General features: G+C 60.4%; 1 protein-coding gene across 1 annotated transcript in view; it reads right to left on the bottom strand.

Moving 5' to 3' along the window:
- HEG1 (heart development protein with EGF like domains 1) overlaps nt 1-7,900 on the bottom strand; it is an 89,543-nt gene extending 81,643 nt beyond the window's left edge. The window contains exon 1 of the mRNA XM_077884081.1: nt 7,705-7,900. Within this exon, the coding sequence (XP_077740207.1) occupies nt 7,705-7,885 (181 nt within the window). The 5' untranslated portion in view covers nt 7,886-7,900. The remainder of the gene's footprint in view (nt 1-7,704) is intronic.
- Between the last annotated feature and the right edge of the window lie 6,538 nt (nt 7,901-14,438).

Here is a 14,438-nt window from a genome sequence, read left to right as displayed (position 1 = left end):
GGCAAGCAGAAGACCCAGGCCGGAGCCGTCCTTCTAAACCCCGACCCCCCGGACTGGCCCTCTGTCCCCTCCCGCGGCCGGAGGGGGCCGCCCAGTCCTCTGTCCGTCGCACAGAGAGGTACAGTATGACGAAGGTATCGCCCGTCCCGTGCTTGATGGTCCCAGGACACGAGGGCCGGGCGGTCAGAGAAGCATTACCGCAGGCCGGCCTTCCTCTTTCTACCTCCACCTTCGGTCTTTGGACCTACTTTCGTGAGCGCTCGCCATGTGTCAGGCACCGAGCCAGCCCGGCCTGCCCCCCTCACCTCCTGCCTCGTCTTCCCAATCCGCTCTCCGCCTCACCCCGCATGGGGCACGGGGAACATCTGACCTCCCTACCGTGCTGCTGGCCCTACGCGATGCAGCCACGGCGCCCTTCCTTCTTCCCAATCCCAAGAGGGGCGAGCTTGCTGGGACCTGAGGGCCCCTGCACTGGCTCTTCCCTCTGCCCGGAGGGCTGGTTCCACCACGGGCAGGGGACACCGTGTGCCTCGTCTCCAGGACACAAAGGAGTGTGGCAGGTGCACACAACTGTCTGGTGTGGTTAGAAGGGGAGCAGAGAAGAAGGGGCCAGAGGGTCAGCCGGCCAGGTCCTGCAGACCGGGTATTCCAGCAGGGAGTCTGGATTTGGGATTTGTTGTTGTTGTTGTTGTTAATTTTATTCTAAGTACAATGCAAAGCCCTTGGAGGGTTTTCAGCCTGAGAGTGGGGCGACCTGAATTACATTTAAGAAGATCGCTCTGGGCTCTGTGTACATGGATCAGAGGGAGAGCGTGAGCGGAGGCAAGGAGAGCCAAACAGAGCGGTGCAGACTCAGGGCAGCTTTGTGATCCTTCGAGAAACCGAATCAGCCGGGGTCGCCGTTCCCCCACCAAAACCAAGATGTGGAGGGCGAGGGAAGCAGATGCCTGTTGAGTGCTTCTCAGCTTCTCATTTAAGTAACAAGTGGATCACGTTGGCAACTCCCGATGGCAGAGTGGGGATGAGGATGAGCCAGCAGGTCCAGGCAGGTTCATGTTAACCTACGTGCGCCTTTACAGCCTGTCGCGTGTTACGCATAAACCAGGCACTACGTTCAAACCCGCGGCCAGGACACCGCCAGCCTCCAAACCACCCCGCTCCCCGCGGCAGCTTCAGGTCCGGCTTGCTCCTGGGCCGGCGCTGCGTCCTCTCTTACCAGCTACACTGGATGCTCGCCCCCGACCCGGCCAGGGCCCGCCTCCTCTTCCCAGTGGCTTCACCCATCCAGGCTGACTCTGGGCCTGGCTTCCGGGGGCCCCGCTCGGTTCCACGGCCACAAGGATACTTCTGCCGGGACGGGTTACAGGTTCTACAGTGAAAGCGGCCCCCCCTACCATTGTCCTCGTCATCCCCACAGCCAGGCAGTCACCAGGCTCCCCCACTTTCCTCTTTTAAATGGCCCTGCAGGGCCCCTGGGTGGCTCAGCAGTTGGGCATCTGCCTTCGGCCCAGGGTGTGATCCTGGAGTCCCAGGATTGAGTCCCACGTCGGGCTCCCTGCGCCCGCCGCATGGGGCCTGCTTCTCCCTCTGCCTGTGTCTCTGCCTCTCTCTGTGTGTCTCTCATGGATAAATAAATAAAATCTTTAAAAAAATTAAAAGAAAAAAAGAAAGGCCCATGCGGTACTCCCTTCCAACGTGCACTGCCCCCACTCTAGTCCATGCCTCGCTTTCAGTGGTTTCCCCCAACACAGGGAGGGATAACACGCCGGCCCTCTGAAACAAGTCCTGGGCTGTAGGGAGGGCGGACGCACGCATGGTCCATCCAGGAGCCCCAGCGCCAAGCACAAAGGAACACTGACCGAGCAAACAATACTGCTTCTTCCTCGAGAGCTGTCAGAGGCTCCTCAGTGCAGATGAGACAAAAACAAACGCCTCAAGCAGGCCTTGAGAGCTCCCCATGATCCACCCAAATCCTCCTTTCCACTCTGGTCTACACTCCTATGATTCTGGATCCTAATGGGTCTTCCCACCGTCCTCTTCCCTCGACTTCCCAGCTCTTGACCACTTCCATTGGAAAAGCTGAGCTCTAGAGGGGCGCCCGGGTGGCTCAGCCGGTTAAGCGTCCGAATCTTGATTTTGGCTCAGGTCGTGATCTCAGGGTTGTGGGATCGAGCCCCTAGTTGGGCTCCTTGCTCAGTCTGCTGGGGAATTTTCTCCCTCCCTCTCCCTCTGCCCCTCCCAAGTCCCCCCACCCCCGACGCCTCTCCTCTCTCTCTCTTTTTAAAATAAATAAATAATTTTTTTTTAAGAAGGAAAGAAGGAAGGAAGGGAGGGAGGGAGGAAAGAAAGAAAAAACGGAAGGAAGGAGTCAGTCTTGAGCTTTTCCGTATTTGGGATTTCGCTGATGCCAGCACCCTACCCCCTCTGTGAAATCCACATCCAGCCCACACCGTCCTCCTGCCTGGATCCTTGGCCTCCAGCAGCCTCTCCCCCTCCACACACCTCAGTCACCTCTCTCCCCATCATTCCTGGGGTCCGTACAACCTCCTCGTGCTGCTTGCTCCGCTCTGCATCCCTGGCACACCGTAACTGCTCTGGTCCCAGTGTTGGCGCTGGTGCTCCAAAGGGCCTCTGGTCTGCTGGGGGCACCACAGCCTCGCTCTGCAGCACCCGCATCACCTGGCCGAGATCCTCACCCACAGAAAGGGCTCCGTCGGTGTTCTCTGGTTTACAGAGTAGCCCAACGGACACAGACTGCCACATCTGCCGTGCTCAACGAAAGAGGGAAAGGCCAGGATAGAAACACCTTTGTTTCCAAAGCAAACTGAACAGGGACGGGTCGAGGAGGGCATGCACGACATTAGAAAGTGACTTTCCAGCATCTGGGTCGGGGTGCCATTCGACCTCCACTCCGATGGAAAGCGTAGCCCCAACACCCACCTCCTAACACCAGCCCTGTTCCCAGCAGCGAGCCCGGCTCATTCCGCACGGGCGATCATCAACAGAGCTACCTCTGGCATCAGTAACGTCCGCACTGGCATACAGACGGGGCATGATTCGCAATGCCTATATAAAATGCCACCCGGTGCATGCATGCAGACTAACGGTCTTGTCTGGAGCAATTTCCAAAAAGAAAACCAAATTTTTTTTGTTGTTGTTTGGAACCTCTATTCTGCAGCTTGTCCCCATCACCACTGCTATATCCTCATCCTGCCTCTCATCCCCGATCTCCCAAGAAAGGGCAAGCGCAAGGGCCCGAGGAAGGGGGGAAGCAGTGCTGCACTAGGGTCTTAGAGATCCAGAACCACCCTCACCCACTGGACCGCTGAGAACACTGGGGCTGCACCGTATTGTGGCAAGAACACATGAATCTGGTCCCGATCAATCTAAATGTTGGCGCCTCCACGTACAGTATGATCCAAGCTCACCAGGCTTCAGTTCCTACAGCTGTGAAAGAGCAGTGCTATCCCTCGCAGGATTTTTTTTTTTTTTTTTTTGAGAGTTAAATGGGAAAGCACCAACCAGACACATGGGTGCTCAAAGGCTGGAAGTCCAAACTGATGTCCTTCCCTGGGACTTCCTGCTCATACAGAAGCGGGGTGGGCAGAGGGAAGCCCCGGAAGAAGGCAGTTAAGTGGCTAACGAACCACCCTCCCATCTGTTCTCTGCTCACTTTGCGAGAATTCCCAAGACAGCAACGAGTCAACTCCAAGAACACTTGCTTCCAGCCAGCTTGGCAGGGCTGCTGGAAGTCACGGGGGACCCTTCCCCAGCCCCCCGCCCCAGGACTAGGTATTGCAACCACTGCCCAGCTGGGCCCCAAACATCTTTTTTGTCTCTTCTATCCCCACATGCTGTTCGGGTCTTGGGCAGAAAACACCAGTTCAGCATTTGCACCATCGAGGGAAGCAATTAAAGGGTTCTTGCAAGGTTAAAAGGATGTGGCTTTTAGACCCACACACCCAATGAGAATCCCTTTCCCCACACCCTTCCCTTCTATTTGGAGCAGCCTCCATCAAAGCAAGTGGGCTTCTCAGGCTTCTCAGTGCAGCCTCAGCCAGAAGAGAGGCAGCCACACACTCTTCCCGAGGGGGCTGCTTCCTGCCCAGCCTGGGTCTTTGCTGCACCACCCCCCCCCCACCCCCATGGGGTGCTTCCTCCAGAAGTTACAGCCCTTCAGGCGACAGCCATGTAGCAGCCCAGGAGGGGCTGGGCTCACAGCGCTTCCTTTGCTCTAGGGAGCTGCATTTTTGTAAGATTATTAGTCCTTGGGCTGGCTGCTCAGCTACTCGGCGTCATTTCCCCTTTGGGTGGGAAAGTTCTTTCCTTCTGCATTGATTTTCATTAAGACTTAAGCCTTTTTCTTCCCCTTTCATCTGCAGATCTCACAATTCAAGCACGGGCCACGGGGGCCAGGAACACGAAAACCAAGGCATAGCAACTTAAGCACTCAGAAGTGTGGCTCAGAAGAAGCCCTGAGTTGTTCAAACACACACGCCCACACCCACAAGCACACACACACCCAAGAAAAAGGAAATCCCTGGGACTTAGCATCTTCTCTACCTCCACAGGCTCGGACGCCCGCAACGACCTTCGTCTGAACAGCCAGCAGGGTCACGGGTGGACACGCCAATGGGGGACTCGCAGCCCGATGCAGGCGAACGACTCACAGATGGAACAGGAGGATGGTTACTCCTGAACTCTGCCAAGACGCAAAGGGCTAGAACTGGCCCCAAGGAAGAAAAGGACATCTCTGGTCCCTGCTTTTCACACCGTGTATCCAGAAGCCCAAGCCCTGGGTGCCAGGCACCCGTGGGCCAACAGCAGAAGGGGCTGCAGGCAGTTCTCCCCAACAATCAGATAAAGCACATTAGTTCTAAGGCTTGCGGCTCATTCCCGGCAGGAGCGAGCACGTCCCCAAACACAAAAACCTTACTGCAGAGCCTGGGTGGCCACCTGTCAGGGGGGCTGAGAGGGCCGCTACCCTCCTGGGGCGCCGCGGCCCAGAGGGCCTCTGGAGGCTCCTTCAGGGCTGAGAATCGGCTGCCTCGGGAGAGAGCGGATTTTCCTTTGTGACACGTGGTGGCTGATCAAAAAGGGTCCAGAGAAAATCCTGGGAGTTTAAGGAAACTCAGACTCACAGAAATCACGTCCTGCTGGCTTTCTTGTTCATCATGGCCTGTTCCCCTCCAAGTGGCATCGAACCCCCGCCACGAAACAAGCACAGGTTGCACTTGGATCCTCAGCCACCGTAGTAGCTTCTAGCGGTTTTCAACAGGTGATCGGTTTCCTCTCTTAATCTCACCTTTCTGACATCCCACGTGAGATCCAGCCTTGCATCAGCTGAAGGGCAGGCATGACTTGGGTGGGTTTTGTGGGGGTGCCAGGAGACACCCGCTTAGGTGAGCGTTCCACTTCCCCTGCTTCCTGCCACCTGCGCTTGGGACTCCCACGTGCCTTCCTCCCAAGCCTCATGCACCTGAGATCTGCCTCAGTTCCCTCCATTGTCCCCCTCCCCGTAACGCCCAGCTTTCTGTGATCTACGGGGACACTCAGCCAGGGGACACTCAGCCGTGAGAAGGAAGGCGACGACTCATGCACGACTCACATGGCAGCCTTCTCCGGCCCGGGGCCCTGCAAGTCCCTGCAAGTCGGCACACCCCCCCCCCCCCACCGCCCACCCACCCCCTGGCAGACGGGGCCCCGCAGCTGGGAATGCCTCACCGTCAGCACAGACACCTGCCTCCTTTCCTGGGGGTCTTCTCTGAAATGGCCTCGATCCCCTGCACGCACTTTCCATCTAGAAAACTCAACAAAGTACTACGCAGCGTCGCTACTGAGAAAGCCAGGGCACGCACGCCCTTTTACGGGGACTCCTTGCCGTGGTCCTTAGAACAACGTATGTGGCAGATCAGCTGAAGTCAGGGTCACAGTGGACAGGTGTGTCTCTGGCAGGTGTCGGCAAGCGCCTTTCTCCCCTCCCCTCCCTTCCCGTTCCTCAGTTTCTCCGCCTTGCGGCCCGTGGCTTAGGTGTTCGCCAGGACTTCTGCAGCGGTGAGAGTACCCCGAGCATGCAGCTGACTTTTTACTGGGGGTTTGACCACTTTTTAAAAACTTTTTTTCTTATTCCGTTAGGGCAAGCATCCCTGGGCTCCACGGAGGAAGCTAGTTCCTGTCCTGGAAAGCGTGGGTGACAGGAGACACTTCAACGAAGTGCCAGCGAAGAGGATAAAGTCTTCTCAACCCTCACCTAAGCTCTGAATCAGTACCTAGCGTTGCCAGCAAGCGGGCTTTGGCAGGAAAACCCTGAGAGAGCGAGAGAGCGAGAGAGCGAGCACATGCCTCGTGTCACTCACAGGAAGGCAGCGGCTGCCACCACCACGCTGCTGACTGTTCAAAGCACTTTTCATTTATTTTTACTTTCACTTTGTCATGCCGTCACCCGGAGCCTAGGACAGGCAGGGATCATCCCTTCCATTTCGCAGATGGAGAAACTGAGATCCAAAGAGGGGACACTCCTCCGGGGGGCACCGCGGTCCACCGGGGCCTGCGCCTTCCTCCCAGGTCTGCAGAAGCAGCCGCACAGCGAGGTCCCCAGGCCCGGGGAGGCCCGGGAGGCCCGGGGGCAGGTCCCTCTGGGGCAGGACGGGCAGTGGCTGAGCAGCAGCCCCGGGGAGAGGAGAGGGATGGGGGGGCAGGGACGGCCGGAGCCCTGCGCCCCCCGCGGCCTGCGCACCGCCCCCCAGCCCTCCCCGCGTCTCTGCTTCGCTTCTCGGGGCCAGCGGGGCGCCGCGTTCCCAACTACGTCCTTTGTCCTTCCCAACATCCTGAGGCCGGACCCCTTAGAAGCCAGCTGGGAATGTGTGAAAGTTAGGCTCTGCACCCGGAGAGGCCCTTTCAGTCTCCGAAGGAAAAGGGGGGGATGGGGGGTGGGATGGGGGTGGGATGGGGTGCCGATACGGGGTGTGGGGTTGGGGATGGGGGTGGGATGGGGGTGCGGATGGGGGGGTGCGGATAGGGGGGTGTGGGGGTGTGGATGGGGGTGGGGGGATGGGGGTGTGGATGGGGTGCGGACAGGGGGTGTGGGGTTGGGGATGGGGGTGGGATGGGGGTGCGGATGGGGGGGTGCGGATAGGGGGGTGTGGGGATGTGGATGGGGGTGGGGGGGATGGGGGTGGGATGGGGTGCGGACAGGGGGTGTGGGGTTGGGGATGGGGGTGGGATGGGGGTGCGGATGGGGGTGTGTGTGGGGGGGTGTGGGGGTGCGGTGTGGATGGGGTGGGGGTGTTGGGGTGCGGATAGGGGGTGGGGGGTGCGTTTGGGGGTGTGGATGGGGGTGCGGTTGGGGGGTGGGGAGGATGGGGGTGCGGATGGGGGGGCCTGGCGGGAAGATGTCAGCACCCCGGAGGGGGGGAGGCTCGCCTTCGGGAGGTCTGCGGGGGGAGGCGGTTCCTTGCTTCCTTTCAAAGGGAGACCTGGGCGCAGAGGGGCGGGTTCACCCCGGGGTGGGGGCGGCAAGTTTCCAGCGCAGGGGTGCCGGGGGCGGTCGAGGACAGGCGGGTCACACCCCCAGTCCCGCCGCCGGCGGAGGCGTCCAGGGGAGCCAGTGTCCGGCGCGCCCCCCCCCCGGGTCCCGCGGGTCCCCCTTCCCCTCCCCCCTCCCCCCGCCCCCCTCCCCCCTCCCGCGGGGCCGGGCTCACTCACCCGCGCTCCGGCCTCGGGGTCCCCGGCGGGCGGCGGCGGCGGCGGGCCGGGGGTGCGCGCGGCTGGGGTCGGGGTGCGCGCGGCGGGCGGGGGCGGGGGCGGGGGCGGGCGCGGGGGCGGGCGCGGGGGCCCCGGGCGCGGGCGGCAGGAGCAGCAGCAGCAGCAGCAGCGGCGAGGCCATGGTGGCGCCCGGCCCCGCTCACATGCCGGCCGCGGGCGCGGGGAGCGGGCGAGTGAGGCCGGAGCGCAGTCCCCGCCTCAAAAGTTGTGGGGCGCCGCGGGGGGCGGGGCGGGGGCGGGGCGGGGCGGGGCGGGGCGGGGCGGGGCGGCTCCCGGCGGCTGCGTCACCCGCGGGCGGGGACTCCGGGCCCCGCGCCCCGCCCCCCGCCCCGGCCTCGCCCCGGGGACCCGGACCCGCGTCCGCCGCCGGAGCCCTGCTGCTGCCCGGCGCGGGGGGCAGGGGGTGCGCGGGGGCAGGGGGGTGGATGGGGGGCAGGGGGTGCGCGGGGGCGAGGCCTGCCCCCCATCCACCCCCCTGCCCCCCATCCACCCCCCTGCCCCCCGCAGCCGCGCCCCCGCCCCATCGCGCCCTGCCCCGCCTGCAGCCGCACCCCTGCCCTGCCGCCCCCATCCCCCGCAGCCGCACCCCCGCCCTGCCGCCCCCCTGCCCCTCGCAGCCGCACCCCTGCCCTGCTGCCCCCCGCTCCCCGCAGCCGCACCCCCGCCCCGCCGCCCCCTGCCCCCATCTACCCCCCTGCCCCCCTCAGCCGCACCCCCGCCCCGCAGCACCCTCGCAGCCGCACCCCTGCCCTGTTGTCCCCCGCCCCTCCACCCCCCGCAGCCGCATCCCCGCCCCGCCGCCCCCTGCCCCCCATCCACCCCCCTGCCCCCCGCAGCCGCACCCCTGCCCTGCCGCCCCCCTGCCCCCCGCAGCCGCACCCCCGCCCCGCCGCCCCCCTGCCCCTCGCAGCCGCACCCCTGCCCTCCCTCCGCTCCCCCTGCCCCCCGCAGCCCCACCCCTGCCCCCCCGCAGCCGCACCCCCGCCCTGCTGCCCGCTGTCCCCCCCGCAACTGCCCCCCGCTCCACCGCCCCCCCACGGCCCCCCGCAGCCGCGCCCCCGACCCGCAGCCCCCTGACCCCCACAGCCGCGCCCCTGCCCCCTGCAGCCCCGCCCCTTCCCTGCCACACCCAGACCCCCCCCCCCCCCCCCGCAGCCGTGTCCCTGCCCTGGGGCTGCTGCTGGGTCCCCGGGAGGCACCCCGCTCTCCAGGCCCCCTCCGGCCTGCGCTCCGTCCCCATCGGACCATCAGACCATCGCCTTTGGCTCCTACCAAGAGCCGTGCGTAAATGTACCCCCCACCCCCACCCCCGCCCAGGACCCCCAAACAGGCCCACAGGGGAAAGAAAACGGTGAATTTGGGCCTGGCGGCACAGACTCCTGATCAGAGAAAGGGCTGCAGATGGAAAACTAAACAAAAGAACGCACAGAGACCACTAAATTTTAAAGGAAAACTTTTCCGGGGGACAGATTCGAAGATTTTGTGAAAACAAGATGTCCTGGCAAGTCAGAGTTCCGTTTGGGTCCATATCCCTTCCCTCCCCAGTAAGTAAAGGATAAAATGTCTTAATTTTAGGGACTGCAAGTCTCCTTATGTCTAGGTCCAAGAAAGAGGGGCTCAAAACAGGAAAATAATTAGCTCAGAGTTCTGAAGCTGGACCCAAAGAGGATGAGACTGACCATGAAGGACTGGGCGGCATTATTAATCCTGGTCCCCCCACTTCAGAGTTGGAAATAACCTCCATGAGGTCTCAACTGAAATGAATATGGGAGCTCCTCGGGGAACCTTGTCACTTTTATGGGGCTCCCGTCTGACCACCCGATGCTCAGGGAGCTGCGAGCGCCCACTTCCCTCTCAGGCCTGACTCCGCCGCACCCCATTTCTCCATTCCTCTCTGCTGTCTCCAGGGCTCCGTGACCCCCGCCTCCAGGGCAGTGAGCGGATCACCGTGTCCAGGGCAGCTGCAGATGGACCTAGGCCCACTTTCTAGGGATTCAGTCCAAGTGAGTCACTTGGCAGAAAACATAAAGGGTGCTGTGTAGAAACGACCTCACCTTCAGCGGGGCGGTGGGGACCAAGGATTTGGGTTTTTTGGTTTTGTTTGTAAAGGACCACAAAACAAACCCAACGTGCCGGGGCGCTCATGCGATGTCCAGGTCTGCCCAAGAAAGTACCATATACTGATCTCTCTGCGAGGAACTTGGTTTGCCCTCATGGCTCCAGCTCAACTTCTCAGGATCCTGCTCTCAGAGGCTCTTCCCAGGCGGAGCTGCCCAGCAGCCCAGGCTCAGCCAGCCCAGCCCCACCAGACCAAGGCGCTGTGCTCAGACCTTCTGGTCGCCACCACTCCCCCCCCCCCCCCCCCCCCCCCCCCCGCGACAGACAACTCTTCCCACGGCACAGCTGCCCTCCCGGGGCAACCAGCAACATTTAAGGCTGTCACGGGCCTTGCAGGCCTCCCCCGTGGATTCAGAGATCCCACTAGGGAATCCGCGTTCCTTACCAAGCCCCGGGCGGCAAATGTGCCCCTGGGACAGGTCCTCCCTCTTACTTGTCTCTAGGCTTCTCTTTGCCTTCCAAGAGCAGTAGCCAGGCTCACATCACCTGTGCAGGGCTTAGCGTGGGGATGGGGAGGGTGGACGCAGGAGAACAGGAAGGATGGATCACCGTGAAATGGCCCCGGGGCACTTTTTCATCACCTTGGAGGACAGAAGAAAACAGCAAGAGGGAGTCGGAGAGGCAGGTGGAACCTTCAGAAGGTGGTCAGCTTGGCCTTGGAGCCCCGGCTTCCCGTCCTGACTGGGCCGCCGTTTACCTGTGTGCTCCCAGCCTCAGTCTCCTCATCTGTAAAACAAAGGTTGTCTGAGATGAGTGCTAGGGGTGCCCCAGCTCTGGGGTGTTAGGGTTCAGTAAAGACCTGACACAGCAGCAAGGAGGCGCGGAACAGGTGTTTGAGGACGTCTGTGATGTTTCCATCTCAGGGACATAAGAATCTAAACATGATGTTTGGTCACCTCGGAGGGCTTCGAAGAGGCCCTGTCCGGAGCCAGGGGGACAAATCAGATGGCATCTCAGCTCTGTCCCAGCCCTGGGAATCTACTGGCCCTTAGTGAAACAGGCGGGAAGGCTGCTCGGGCCAAGTCCCCCTGCGCAAGGCAGGAGTCGGGCCCCCTTAGCCTCTCCAGGTGTGGGAGTGGGGACGCTCCTGGCGGCCGGCGAAGTCCACGGGAGGCCGCCACCCCCCCCCCCCCCCCCCGCTCAGCTCTGCGTGTGGTCAGAGCTTCTGCAGGGGCTCCCCGTCTCCGCTCCCGTGAGCCAGATTAGGTCGGGGCCGGACTGCAGTACGAAACAGGCCCCTCAAATACTGCAGCTTCACGTGAGAGAGGTTTCATGCCTCTTGTTCTCTTGGCAGCCGGGGGCCCTCACGTCGGTGCCTGGCTCTGCTCCACACAGAGTTCCTGGGACCCGCGCTCCGGCAGCTCCGCCTTTTTCTAATGTGTGGCTTCCGAGTTGTCCTGGGAACTGACATCCTCGGTGACCAGAAGGGAAAAGAACACGCAGATGTGAGCATGGGGGCGTTGAAAGGGCCAGGCCTGAAAGTGGCCTGCTTCCCTTCCTCTTACATCCCACTGGGGAGGACACGGGCACCCGGCTCACCAAACTGCAAAGGAGCCTGGGAGACACAGTCTAGCCATACAGGCAACGAAGGGGAGAGGGGATCTGGGTAGACAGGTAGCAGAGAGGCGGGTGAAGGAGATTCAGTGCTCCGGCCTCAGTTTCTTCCTCCCTAAAACGAGGGTGGTGAATCAGATGATCTCGGAGGGCCCATCTGCCTTAGCATTCTGTGGTTCCAAGGGGTGACGAAACGTCCTTCTGCACCCAAGTAAACAAGCCCGTGGCCTGAGGAGTTCTCCTCTGCCAACTGGTGTGGCTGGTGGACCCTGGCTTCCCTCCAAGGCCTGTTCCCAAACTGTCCTCACTCCTTGGCCAAGTCCAGTGATCTCCATTGACCTCAGTCTCCCCACCTGTAGAGTGGGGAGAGAAATCATTCCCCTTTGCTGCCTCCCCGGGTCGGTCTGAGGTTAGGATGAGATCACTGTCCAGAAGGCACGGAACTCTCCCGACTGAAGCGCCCCACATGATGCTTTTATTGTAACCAGAGCCTTTAGCAATGCTGCACCCTCAACAGGCCTCAAGTGGGCCCGGGGCCTGAGGACAGCACCCTGGAGGATCCATGGCAGCGTGGGGTGGCACGGCCATGGCTAGGGTACGGCGGTGGCTGCGTAGCCATAACATCACAGGACCGGGATCCTTGAGGGCTGAGAACAGTCAAAAGACACCCGGATGGAGCTTCATCCGGGGGTGGTGAGCCGGGCCCCGGCAGCACCGTCTCCTCTGGGCTGCTCCTCTGCTGTGTGCGCGTCACCCCGTTACACCCTGAGTCTGTGTAGTCATCCCCTCATCTGCTTCTACCCTCCCACCCCAATTTGTGAGCTGCTTTCTGGGAAGTTCCATGCTCATTCATCTTTGTATCCCCAGACTCCAACACAGTACCTTCCTTCTTTCAGGTAGTCATTCAAGAAATATTTACTAAGTGACTGCTCTGTGCCTAGGAGCGTGCTGGCCGTTGGGTGAGTCTCAGACCTCATAGACCTGGAGGGTTTGGAGGAGACACACAGTAATCAGAACATAAATGTGACCTTGTTACTGTGGAAAGTGCGCTGAGGGGTTCTCTGTAAAGATGAGATTGAGCCACCATCAGAAAGCTGTGTAGGCCATTAACATGCAGGTTGGTAATCAGGTAAGGGAGAGCCGGGGCGGTATGTGCAAAGGTCCTGAAGCAGGAAGAATTGGGATAAATGTAAAAGGCCAAAAGAAAATCAATGTGGCTGGTGCGCAGAGTGAGGAAGTGTGGAGGGAAGTGAGGCTGGAGACCCTGATAGCAACCAGGTCAGGGAGACCTTCACAGCCTATTTTAAAAGGTTTATTTGCTTTACCTTAAGAATTTAAGGGGGAAAAAAAAAAAAAAAAGAATTTAAGGGGGGATGGATGCCTGGGTGGCTCAGTGGTTGAGCATCTAACTTTAGCTCAGGTCATGATCCTGGGGTCCCGGGATCGAGTCCCACATTGGGCTCCCTGCATGGAGCCTGCTTCTCCCTCGGCCTGTGTCTCTGCCTCTCTCTCTGTCTCATGAATGAATGAATGAATGAATGAGCAAAATCTTAACAAAAAAAGAATTTAGGGAAGGCATTTTAAGGCTTTATGTTGGGGAGGTGGAAAAGAGAAAGGGTTGAAGAAGTGAAATGGCATGGAAATCATGTCACTGATGGCTGATTTGGGGAGTGACTTAGAAACAAGAGCTGATGCCTGAACTCTTGGAGTCCCTGTGAGAAATGACAATTCCTGGGCTAGGATGCTAGAGATCGGTTCACAGAAGAATATGGATTCGAGATTGTAGGAGGCAAAATCCACAAGGTGTGTTGATGGACGTGGAGGGTGAGGGAGAAGAGGTCAAAGGTTTCCCGAGTCTCGGCCTCTGTGTTTGGCTGGATGCTGGTTCCATTCACAGGCGAGGGACAGCGCAGGAGAGCTGGATCTTTGAGGTGAAGGTCGTCAGCTCTGCTTTGGACTCGGCTCTGGGTGGCTCTGGGCCGTCGGGGAGGCAATGTCAAGTGTGTAGGTCGATGTGCTGCACACAAGGGAATGAAACCACCTAGAAAAGAACCCGGCGGCCTCAGGCTGAAATGGCTGGGAGAGGAGAGGAGCCAGGAGGAGCTGGGGAGGGAGCCCAGGAGAAGTCACGTCCCTGGAATGAGAGGAAGGACATGCACCCCGACGAGAGGTCAAGTAGTGTGCTGGCCAAAAATACCCCGTGGCCACCCTAGGGAAGGGGTCGGCGCGGCAGCTGGAGCAGATGCAGCAAAGAATAAGGAAGAGCGAGAAATGAAGACATGAAGTCTCAGGAGAGTCTGGCTTTGAAGGGGAGTTTTTCTTGCTTTTAGGGAAACATGTGAACCTGGAAAGGGTGTGTGCCCACGAGAGGACAATCGAAGCTCTAAGAGAGAGAAAAGGTGGTTGGCAGGATAGGGTTTCTGAGGGGCGGGAGGGGGCGGCGGAGGCCTTGGGCGGGGGGTGGCACAGCAAAGGGTCTGGACTGGGGCTGAGGACTTCCAATTCTCTGTAAAATAGCAAATACGAAGCGATGGGCTAAGGGTGGAGGGGCAGGGGCGCTGAGGGATCGGAAATTTTGAGGAACACGATTACCATGTGTTTCCCAGGGCGGCTCTAGCAAAGTACTGCAAACATGGTGTAAACCAACAGCCGTGCACCGCCCACGGACCTGGAAGCTGGAAGCTTCCAGACCCAGGTGTTCACAGGGCCGTGCTCCCCCCACCGAAGGCTCTACTAGAGAATTATTCCTTGCTCTGTCCTAATTTGTGCCAGTTGCCAGCGATCCTTGGTGTTCCTTGACTCGTACACACGTCACTCTAGCCGCCCAGCCACTTCCCCTCGGGTGTATGTGTCTTCGCGTGGCCTTCCTAGAAGGACAACAGCCTTTGGGTTTAGGGCTGGCCTAATGGGGATAGCCTCCTTTCGACTTGATTACATCCATAATGACCTTTTCAAGTCGAGTCGCGTTCACAGGGACCAAGGGTTAGGCCTTGAACCTACCT

This window comes from Canis aureus, chromosome 35, assembly GCF_053574225.1.
Source record: "Canis aureus isolate CA01 chromosome 35, VMU_Caureus_v.1.0, whole genome shotgun sequence".
Lineage (NCBI taxonomy): Eukaryota > Metazoa > Chordata > Mammalia > Carnivora > Canidae > Canis > Canis aureus.
The sequence above is the reverse complement of the archived record's forward strand: the minus strand, read 5'-3'. Positions and strand labels throughout refer to the sequence as shown.